The 12110-nt window shown below is 43.6% G+C and overlaps 1 protein-coding gene across 43 annotated transcripts in view; it reads left to right on the top strand.

Annotated features, from left to right (window-relative positions):
• LOC131472450 (protocadherin gamma-A11-like) overlaps positions 1-12110 on the top strand; it is a 223708-nt gene that overhangs the window by 148124 nt on the left and 63474 nt on the right. Inside the window, exon 1 of one of the 43 annotated variants that reach the window (XM_058649657.1) lies at positions 257-2890. The exons of 36 other annotated variants lie outside the window; for them this stretch is intronic. In XM_058649657.1, coding sequence (XP_058505640.1) covers positions 506-2890 — 2385 coding nt within the window. In that variant the 5' untranslated portion in view covers positions 257-505. Of the gene's footprint in view, positions 1-256; positions 2891-3262; positions 5910-5989; positions 9054-9300; positions 12085-12110 lie in introns of those variants that run through there. 6 more of the 43 variants (XM_058649683.1, XM_058649653.1, XM_058649651.1 and 3 more) reach the window with 6 other exon arrangements.

Raw genomic sequence — 12110 nt, 5'->3', positions numbered from 1 at the left:
GTAAATGATTGCACACACACACACGCACATACACATATATATATATATGTACTGTATACACAAATATAAAATAGCCAAGAATTAGGGTAATCAGACTTAATTTTTAAATATTATATTCACATATTTTGCATAGGCTATTTGTGGTAGTAAGTTTTCTCTTATTGTAACATACTTATTTGAATGATAATGCTGCTGCTTTTCCCATGCACCTTCGCAATTTGAACTCATTGGGCCGCTGTTGCCCAGCGTGTTGCAGTGGAGAGTTGCTTTTGTAACAGATCCTCCCCGGTCATCGTTCTGGCATAATGCTGAGGCACACTCTCAGATGGAGAATGCACATTTCGGCGATCGGTGCCATTTATAGTTCTCTTCAGTCGGATTGCTATTTTTCTTTGTTTGGTTTTCGTCTATATTTCTCTTCACTTTTTTTTACAATTAGTGGGATCATACTCTAAACGGAATAACACGCTCTATCTGCTGTGCAACAGAAGCGTCAGCGCGAACAATGAAGCGGCAAGTACTGTTGTTTTTCTCCATTTTCTGCCTGAGTCCTGTGAACGGACAGGTTACTTACTCGATTCCGGAGGAAATGATGAAAGGATCTCTGGTCTCTAACGTAGTACTAGATTTAGGTTTAGACCTCAGACGACTGAAGTCGGGTAAAGCTCGTATTTATACCGGAGACAGTGCTCAGTATATTGAGCTCAACAGAGAAAGGGGAGTCCTCCTTGTCAAAGAAAAGATTGACCGCGAGTCGCTGTGCAGACAGACAACGCCTTGTGCTTTGCATTTTCAAATTACTCTAGAAAACCCATTAGAGTTATTCCCAGTCACTGTAGAAATAACCGACATTAACGACAACGCCCCGGTATTCCAGAAGGAGGAAAGAAGATTTGAAATAAGCGAGTCTGCAGTCATCGGCTCCAAGTTCTTGCTAGAGAAAGCGTTTGATCCCGATATTGAAAAGAATGGACTTCAGACATACAGTCTAAAGCCGAGCGATCATTTTTTGCTTAAACTTCATTCTCAGTCAGATGGAAGCAAAAAGGTAGAGATGATTTTACAAAAACCCTTGGACCGAGAGGAGCAGGAACACATATCGTTAGTTTTGACCGCGGAGGATGGAGGAGAACCACAAATGACTGGAACAATGCAGATTCGTGTGACTGTGTTGGATATAAACGACAATGCCCCAGTTTTTAGTAAACCCGTTTACAAAGCAACCATTACTGAAAACTCCGTAAACGGAACCGTCGTCACTGTGGTCAGTGCTTCTGATGCAGACAAAGGCTCAAATGGAAAAGTGACCTACGTAATTGGGAATAGCATGGACACGGTTTCAAAATTATTTCACATTAATAGTCAGGGTGAGGTGATACTAGATGGTACAATAGACTACGAAAAAGAAAAACACTATCACGTCGATATAGAGGCGGTTGATCAAGGTGGACTCTCGGACTCCAGTAAAATAATTATTGACGTAATTGACGTGAATGATAATAGTCCTGTAGTAAATATGATATCCACATCAGGCTCAATACCGGAGTCTTCAGCCCAAAATACAGTAGTAGCTTTAATGAGTGTAAATGACCCAGATTCTGAAAACAATGGGAAAGTCAATTGTTTGATAAATGAAAACCTGCCATTTGAAATTAAGTTTACCTCAAATAATTTCTATAGTATACTAACAAATAGTGAATTAGACAGAGAGAGAGCCTCTGAGTATACTATAACCGTGACGTGCTCTGACGAGGGAGTGCCCTCTCTCTCCAGCAGCGTCACTCTCACCTTACACATCTCTGATGTGAATGACAACGCGCCTGTCTTTGAGAGGAGCTCATATGAGGCCTACATTGTAGAAAACAACACACCAGGTCTGTCTATATTCACAGTGAATGCCAGAGACGCTGACTGGAACCAGAATGCCCGTGTTTCTTACATACTGGAGGACTCCTCTGTTAACGGAGTGCCAGTCTCCTCATATGTGTCCGTTAGTGCTGATAGTGGAGTCATACATGCAGTGCGCTCTTTTGACTACGAGCAGATCAAAGATTTCCACTTCCGCGTCAAAGCTCAGGATGGAGGTTCTCCTCCACTCAGTAGTAATGTGACTGTGAAGATACTGATCAAGGACCAGAACGATAACCCCCCTCAGGTTCTGTACCCAGTCCAGACTGGTGGCTATGTGGTGGGTGAGATGGTGCCTCGTTCAGCAGATGTGGGCTATCTGGTCTCTAAAGTGGTGGCTGTTGATGTGGACTCTGGACAGAATGCCTGGCTCTCCTATAAACTCCAGAAAGCCACAGACAGGGCGCTGTTTGAAGTGGGCTTACAGAATGGAGAAATAAGAACTATCCGCCAAGTGACTGATAAAGATCCTGTTAACCAAAAACTGACTGTAATGGTGGAGGACAACGGACAGCCCTCTCGTTCAGCTACAGTCATTGTTAACGTGGCGGTGGCGGACAGCTTCTCTGAAGTGCTGTCGGAGTTCACTGACTTTAAACAGGACAAGGAGTACAATGACAACCTGACTTTTTACTTAGTGTTGGCTCTGGCTGTAGTTTCCTTCCTCTTCATCACGTGTTTAGTGGTTATTATCTCAGTGAAAATCTACAGATGGAGACAGTCTCGCTTCCTCTATCACTCCAATCTCCCTGTGATTCCATATTATCCACCACGTTACTCAGACACTTTGGGTGGACAAGGGACTCTCCAACACGTGTACAATTACGAGGTGTGCAGGACGACTGACTCCAGAAAGAGTGACTGTAAGTCCGGCAGAGCTGGTAGTCAGAACGTGCTGATAATGGACCCCAGTTCTACAGCAACGATGCAGCGGATGCAGAGTGAAAAGAACATCCTGGATGAACCAGATTCTCCTTTAGAGGTTAGACTTGCAGTTATCTAATTCAAACTCATGCTTTTCATATTCAAACGTGATGTTTAGCCGACACAATTTCAGTACCTTGGACAGCGAAAGATAAACCTGCCCTTCTCCGTCTCTTTCTGTGTCTTTCCATCTGTCGGTCTCTCTCTCTCTCTCGCTCTCTCTCTCTCTCTCTCCCTCTCCCCTATCTTATTTTCTATTTATTCTTTATCTAAATTTTAACTAATATCGTTGCACCAACTTTGTGTTGTTTATAACTACTTAATGTTCGCAGTGAGAAACAGTTGTGTCTCTTGGATTGTCCTTTATTCTAAGGCTTTCACGTTGTTACCTTATATTTTTTTTAACTCCTGTAGTTTCGTGTTTTGAACTCAGTGGGCCGCTGTAGACCACCTTCTTGGATTTTAAAATCGTATATTTACACAAGGACATCTCTTGTCCTCTCACAAGAGTAAGTAACGCCGGAACATGAACGCTCAGTCGACGGTGGAGGAATCGCTAAACGTGGAATATTAAGCTGGAGCATTTTCACTGTCAGTTGTTGATTAAACTGACGCTGTTGTGGTTTTGGTTTGCACCAGTAACGCTGAAATCCAAAGGAGGGGATTCTTTTTTTTTTTATTCGACGGGGATGTATGAAAGAACAATGATACGGCAAGTACTGATGTTTTTCTGGCTCCTCTGTCTCAGTTTAGTGCTCAGCCAGGTCAGCTATTCTATCCCAGAGGAAATGGCCAAAGGCTCAATCGTTGGTAACATAGCACAAGATTTAGGTCTGGATGTTAAAAAACTGCAAGCGCGAAGAGCTCGCATTCACACAGGAGACAGTGCGGAGTGCATTCAGCTGAACAAGGAAAAGGGACTCCTCAGCATCAAGGAGAGAATAGACCGCGAAGCTCTCTGTGGCCAGACAACGCCTTGTGCTTTGCATTTCCAGATTGCCTTGGAAAACCCGATAGAAATATTTCCGATTACTGTCGAAATAACCGATATCAATGACAACGCTCCCCTATTTCAAAAGGACGAAAAAAACATTGAAATCAGCGAGTCCGCAGTCATAGGATCTAAATTCATGCTAGAAAAGGCAGTAGATCTCGATATCGGGCTGAATGGTCTTCAGAGCTATACACTGAAGCCCACTGATCATTTTATACTGAAATTACATAGTCAATCTAATGGTGTTAAAAAGGTAGAGATGATTTTACAGAAACATCTGGATCGAGAGAAGCAGGAGTTTGCATCATTATTGTTGACCGCCGTAGATGGTGGCGAGCCGCAACGGTCTGGGACTATGCAGATTCATATCACAGTCTTAGACGTTAATGACAATGCTCCTGTGTTTACGCAGACAGTATACAAAGCAAGTGTCGAAGAAAATGCAATCAAAGGAACAGTCATTACCAAAGTGAGTGCCTCTGACGCAGACAAAGGCTCAAATGGAGAAGTTAGTTATATAATTGGTAATATAGACGCTTTAAATGTATTCCACATCACGGAAGACGGTCACGTTTTGTTAAATGGGCCTATTGACTTCGAGAAAGCCAGAAATTATGAAATTGACATAGAAGCAGTTGACAGAGGGGGGTTATCAGATTCATGCAAGGTCAGCATTGAAGTAGGTGATATTAATGACAACAGTCCTGTGATAAATATGATTTCATCATCAAATTCAGTTGGCGAAGACTCACGTCTTAACACCGTATTAGCTGTAATGAGCGTAAATGATCCTGATTCTGAAGAAAATGGAAAGGTCATGTGTGTTATTAATAAAAACATACCATTCGATATAACTTCTACAGCCGGTAATTTATATAGCATTGTAACACATAGTGAATTAGACAGAGAGAGAGCCTCAGAATATAATATAACAGTGACGTGCTCTGATGAGGGAGTGCCCTCCCTCTCCAGCAGCGTCACTCTCAGCTTACAGATCTATGATGTGAATGACAACGCGCCTGTCTTTGAGAGGAGCTCATATGAGGCCTACATTGTAGAAAACAACACACCAGGTCTCTCTATATTCACAGTGAAAGCCAGAGACGCTGACTGGAACCAGAATGCCCGTGTTTCTTACATACTGGAGGACTCCTCTGTTAACGGAGTGCAAGTCTCCTCATATGTGTCCGTTAGTGCTGATAGTGGAGTCATACATGCAGTGCGCTCTTTTGACTACGAGCAGATCAAAGATTTCCACTTCCGCGTCAAAGCTCAGGATGGAGGTTCTCCTCCACTCAGTAGTAATGTGACTGTGAAGATACTGATCCAGGACCAGAACGATAACCCCCCTCAGGTTCTGTACCCAGTCCAGACTGGTGGCTCTGTGGTGGGTGAGATGGTGCCTCGTTCAGCAGATGTGGGCTATCTGGTCTCTAAAGTGGTGGCTGTTGATGTGGACTCTGGACAGAATGCCTGGCTCTCCTATAAACTCCAGAAAGCCACAGACAGGGCGCTGTTTGAAGTGGGCTTACAGAATGGAGAAATAAGAACTATCCGCCAAGTGACTGATAAAGATCCTGTCAATCAAAAACTGACTGTTATAGTGGAGGACAACGGACAGCCCTCTCGTTCAGCTACAGTCATTGTTAACGTGGCGGTGGCAGACAGCTTCTCTGAAGTGATGTCAGAGTTCACTGACTTCAAACAGGACAAGGAGTACAATGACAACCTGACTTTTTACTTAGTGTTGGCTCTGGCTGTAGTTTCCTTCCTCTTCATCACGTGTTTAGTGGTTATTATCTCAGTGAAAATCTACAGATGGAGACAGTCTCGCGTCCTGTATCACTCCAATCTCCCTGTGATTCCATATTATCCACCACGTTACTCGGACACTTTGGGGGGGACAGGGACTCTCCAACACGTGTACAATTACGAGGTGTGCAGGACGACTGACTCCAGAAAGAGTGACTGTAAGTTCGGCAGAGCTGGTAGTCAGAACGTGCTGATAATGGACCCCAGTTCGACGATGCAGCGGATGCAGACTGAAAAGAGCATCCTGGATGAACCAGACTCTCCTCTAGAGGTTGGTCATTTGTTGTTCAGTTTTATAAACTGTTTTGCTTGCAGTTTGAGAATAAGTTGTTTTAATGTGTCAGGCAAAATTAAATAATATGAGCATGGTGTATGTTCCCTTGCTCTCTCTCCTGTGTTGTTTTAATTGTCTGTTGCTCATATCTGGCATTTTCATTTAATTCCCCTTACATTAGCAGCTAAACGTATTTCCATCATTCACTCAAATGTTGGCCCATTTAAAGAAAACAGTTTGGGTCCTTCATTTTCAGCACCCTGGAGAGCAGCACTGTGTGCGTTCGTGTCCGAAAATTGGCATTGATGCTTTCACAAATAACATATCTTCAAATGTATTTATATTCTATACACATGCCTCCTGTATTTGATTTAATACACCTGCAGTCACGATAGTGCGACCATTAAATCCCAGCTTTTATACAATATTCTGTCTGTTTTCCCACATCTACTGTGTATGTTATAGTTTTCTTTGCAGTTTTGCTTTCTGAACTCAGCGGGCCGCTGTTGCCTGTCTGTTGCAGCTGACGCATATTTACAGCAGTTCCGCCTCTTCGTTTCGATGTATTCAGTAGAAAGGACAGACACAGACTGCATTTTCTTCACCGCAGAGTGACAGGATTACGAACCGGGACTATCTTTATTTTTTTCACAATTTGTGGACCACTATCATTTTGTATTTTTGGGCTTGTGGAATACTCCTAACGGATGTTGTGAGGTTATTGCTTTTTTCTCGCCAACATAATTTCAAACAATGAGACGGCAAGTACTGTGTTTCATTTCGATCGTCTGTCTTCGGTCAGTCATCGCACAGGTTACCTATTCCATTTCGGAGGAAATGGCTAAGGGCTCTTTGGTCGGTAATCTCGGGCAGGATTTAGGTTTGGACGTCAAACGTCTGAAGTTGGGCAACGCTCATGTTTATTCTGGTGATAGCAAAGAGTACATCGAGCTGAACAATGACAGAGGAGTCCTCCTTATCAAAGAGAGAATAGACAGAGAGGCGTTGTGTGGCGACACGACACCGTGTGCTGTGCATTTTCAGATCGTTTTACAAAATCCGATGGAGTTTTACAGTGTAACAGTTGAAATTACAGATATTAACGATAACGCGCCGACCTTCGAAAAGAATGAAATAAAATTCGTAATTAGCGAGTCTGCAGTCGTAGGGGCAAAATTTGATTTGGAAAGAGCCGTCGATTTAGATGTCGGTACAAATAGTCTTCAGAGTTACACACTGAATTTAAGTGATAATTTTTCACTCAACCTGCACAGCCAAGCAGATGGTACAAATAATGTCGAAATGGTCTTACAAAAACCACTGGACAGAGAGAAAAATGAGCGTATATCTTTGGTGTTAACGGCTGTAGATGGAGGAGCACCACGGCTGTCAGGAACAATGCAGATATTCATCACTGTGTTAGATGCCAATGACAATGCCCCGGTTTTTACACAGAAGACATATAAAGGTACAGTAGCTGAAAATGCTGCAAAAGACACGATTGTGACCACTGTTAGTGCTTCGGATGCTGATCAGGGTTTACATGGTAAAATATATTATTCTATCACAAATACTCTGGGTGACGTAAGACATGTGTTTGAGGTAAATGAGGACAACGGAGAGGTTAGACTGGTTGGTCCTTTGGATTATGAAAAGAAAAAACATTTTCAGATCAATGTACGCGCGAGAGATAATGGCGGGTTAACAGATTCTTGCAAAGTGATTGTGGATGTTGGTGACATAAATGACAACGAACCAACGATTAAAATAATGTCTAAATCAACTATGATATCAGAGAATGCGGAGCCCAACACTGTCGTCACAATGATCAATATCCAAGACCCAGACTCGGGTGAAAACGGTAAAGTTGAGTGTTTAATAAATGAAAATATCCCATTCTTACTCAAATCGACGTCACATAATTTCTATAGTTTAGTAACAGACAATGAATTAGACAGAGAGAGAGCCTCTGAGTATAATATAACAGTGACGTGCTCTGATGAGGGAGTGCCCTCCCTCTCCAGCAGCGTCACTCTCACCTTACAGATCTCTGATGTGAATGACAACGCGCCTGTATTTGAGAGGAGCTCATATGAGGCCTACATTGTAGAAAACAACACACCAGGTCTCTCTATATTCACAGTGAAAGCCAGAGACGCTGACTGGAACCAGAATGCCCGTGTTTCTTACGTACTGGAGGACTCCTCTGTTAACGGAGTTCCAGTCTCCTCATATGTGTCCGTTAGTGCTGATAGTGGAGTCATACATGCAGTGCGCTCTTTTGACTACGAGCAGATCAAAGATTTCCACTTCCGTGTCAAAGCTCAAGATGGAGGTTCTCCTCCACTCAGTAGTAATGTGACTGTGAAAATACTGATCCAGGACCAGAACGACAATCCACCTCAGGTGCTGTACCCAGTCCAGACTGGTGGCTCTGTGGTGGGTGAGATGGTGCCTCGTTCAGCAGATGTGGGCTATCTGGTCTCTAAAGTGGTGGCTGTTGATGTGGACTCTGGACAGAATGCCTGGCTCTCCTATAAACTCCAGAAAGCCACAGACAGGGCGCTGTTTGAAGTGGGCTTACAGAATGGAGAAATAAGAACTATCCGCCAAGTGACTGATAAAGATCCTGTTAACCAAAAACTGACTGTAATGGTGGAGGACAACGGACAGCCCTCTCGTTCAGCTACAGTCATTGTTAACGTGGCGGTGGCGGACAGCTTCTCTGAAGTGATTTCGGAGCTCACTGACTTCAAGCAGGACAAGGAGTACAATGACAACCTGACTTTTTACTTAGTGTTGGCTCTGGCTGTAGTTTCCTTCCTCTTCATCACGTGTTTAGTGGTTATTATCTCAGTGAAAATCTACAGATGGAGACAGTCTCGCGTCCTGTATCACTCCAATCTCCCTGTGATTCCATATTATCCACCACGTTACTCAGACACTTTGGGGGGCACAGGGACTCTCCAACACGTGTACAATTACGAGGTGTGCAGGACGACTGACTCCAGAAAGAGTGACTGTAAATTCGGCAGAGCTGGTAGTCAGAACGTGCTGATAATGGACCCCAGTTCTACAGCGACGATGCAGAGGATACAGAGTGAAAAGAGCATCCTGGATGAACCAGACTCTCCTCTAGAGGTGGGTTATGTGGTGTTAATGTTAATAGTATATTGCTAAAATATGTTTAACCTGCAATGTGTGAAGTTGTTAAACCTTGCCGTTAATAATGATCTGCGGACCGGCAATCAGCACCAAGGACAGCGGCACTGCTTTCGATCTAATTGCAGGTGCTTATCCCGTGCTCAGTTTTGAATGCTTCAAACGTTAATATGTTTTTTAACACCATCGTCCTAGCGCTCTCTGGTATGAGCTGTGTTTAATATCCGCACCATAGTGTCTAGAAAGTAGCACTTACTCAAGTAATTTTGCAGGGATGTATTTATGTCTGTCCACCGAGTTTGTGCAAACATGTTTCATGTAATTTTGACTTCGAACTCTGAGGGACGCTGTTGACCAATGTGTATCAGTTTTGCAGCAGCTATGTGATGGTTCCTCCCGTCATCTCTGTATATTTGAGAAAGAGGCAGTCCGGGTGATACCATGAAACACACAGGACGATCTAATCAAACGCGGACGTTTTAACGGGAATATTGCATTTGTTTTGTTTTCTCTCGGTGGATTAAGACTGGGATGTAATAGAAGATTCCGGATATGCAAATGTAAAGGGCGACTGGAAGGTTAACACAAAGATTTCCCGCAAAGACGACGACGGACATTAACAATGAAGTGGCAAGTACTGCTGTTTATGTCGGTCCTCTCCTTCAGCCCAGTGCTTGGCCAGGTCAGCTACGCCATTCCTGAGGAAATGCCCAAAGGCTCTTTTGTTGGCAACATCGGTCAGGATTTGGGTTTAGATGTCAAACGACTACAATCTGGAAAGGCTCGCGTTTTCACAAGAGACACCACAGCATACATCGAGCTACACAGAGAAAAGGGAGTACTCCTTATTAAAGAGCGAATAGACAGAGAAGCGCTCTGTGGACCATCGACGCCCTGCGCTTTGCATTTTCAGATTTTATTAGAAAATCCAATGGAATTCTTCAGTGTCACTGTTGAAATCACAGACATAAATGATAACCCTCCGACTTTTATGACAAACGAATCTCACTTTAATATAAGCGAATCTGTGATTAGTGGCACTATATTCAACTTAGACAGAGCGACTGATCTTGATGTGGGTGAAAATGGTTTAAAAACCTATGTCTTGAAACCAGCGGATATGTTTTCTATTAAAATAAATAACCAAGGAAACGGTAGGAAAAATGCCGAGTTGGTTTTAAATTCACCGTTGGACAGAGAAAAAAATGAACACCTATCTTTAGTTCTGACTGCGATTGATGGTGGCCAACCGCAAATGACAGGAACGATGCAGATTCACGTAACCGTTTTAGACGCTAATGACAATGCTCCTGTTTTTACTCGGTCTGTGTATAAAGCTTCTATAAAAGAAAATGCAGCAGTAGGGACGGTGGTTGTAACTGTCACTGCAACCGACGCAGATTACGGATCCAATAGTAAAATATCGTATTCTATTTCAAATATGCTAGATTATACTCCTGGTATGTTTGAAATAAACAAGGAAACAGGAGACGTCATCTTAACTGGAAAAGTAGATTATGAAAAGTCGAGAAGCTTTGAGGTTCATATTCGCGCTATTGATCACGGTGGACTGACTGCTTTATGCAAACTATTAGTTGATGTACTAGATATTAATGACAACCGCCCTGATATCCACATAATGTCCAAATCAAATGTGATATCGGAAGACGCAAAACCTAACACTGTTGTGACAATGATTAACGTGGAAGATGCAGACTCTGCTGAAAATGGGAAAGTGCATTGTTCCATTGATGACAATAACAATTTCATCTTAAAGTCAACATCAGATAAATTCTACAGTCTCATGACAGACAGTGAATTAGACAGAGAGAAAGCCTCTGCGTATGCCATAACAGTGACGTGCTCTGATGAGGGAGTGCCCTCCCTCTCCAGCAGCGTCACCCTCACCTTACAGATCTCTGATGTGAATGACAACGCGCCTGTCTTTGAGAGGAGCTCATATGAGGCCTACATTGTAGAAAACAACACACCAGGTCTCTCTATATTCACAGTGAAAGCCAGAGACGCTGACTGGAACCAGAATGCCCGTGTTTCTTACATACTGGAGGACTCCTCTGTTAACGGAGTGCCAGTCTCCTCATATGTGTCCGTTAGTGCTGATAGTGGGGTCATACATGCAGGGCGTTCTTTTGACTACGAGCAGATCAAAGATTTCCACTTCCGCGTCAAAGCTCAAGATGGAGGTTCTCCTCCACTCAGTAGTAACGTGACTGTGAAAATAATGATCCAGGACCAGAACGACAACCCTCCCCAGGTTCTGTACCCAGTCCAAACTGGTGGCTCTGTGGTGGGTGAAATGGTGCCTCGTTTAGCAGATGTGGGCTATCTGGTCTCTAAAGTGGTGGCTGTTGATGTGGACTCTGGACAGAATGCCTGGCTCTCCTATAAACTCCAGAAAGCCACAGACAGGGCGCTGTTTGAAGTGGGCTTACAGAATGGAGAAATAAGAACTATCCGCCAAGTGACTGATAAAGATCCTGTCAATCAAAAACTGACTGTTATAGTGGAGGACAACGGACAGCCCTCTCGTTCAGCTACAGTCATTGTTAACGTGGCGGTGGCGGACAGCTTCTCTGAAGTGATGTCGGAGTTCACTGACTTTAAGCACGACAAGGAGTACAATGACAACCTGACTTTTTACTTAGTGTTGGCTCTGGCTGTAGTTTCCTTCCTCTTCATCACGTGTTTAGTGGTTATTATCTCAGTGAAAATCTACAGATGGAGACAGTCTCGCGTCCTGTATCACTCCAATCTCCCTGTGATTCCATATTATCCACCACGTTACTCAGACACTTTGGGTGGACAAGGGACTCTCCAACACGTGTACAATTACGAGGTGTGCAGGACGACTGATTCCAGAAAGAGTGACTGTAAGTTCGGCAGAGCTGGTAGTCAGAACGTGCTGATAATGGACCCCAGTTCTACAGGGACGATGCAGCGGATGCAGAGTGAAAAGAACATCCTGGATGAACCAGACTCTCCTCTAGAGGTTTGAATTTTCTAGCTACATGTTCC

The sequence above is a fragment of the Solea solea genome, chromosome 14 (genome assembly GCF_958295425.1).
Source record: "Solea solea chromosome 14, fSolSol10.1, whole genome shotgun sequence".
Lineage (NCBI taxonomy): Eukaryota > Metazoa > Chordata > Actinopteri > Pleuronectiformes > Soleidae > Solea > Solea solea.
The sequence above is the reverse complement of the archived record's forward strand: the minus strand, read 5'-3'. Positions and strand labels throughout refer to the sequence as shown.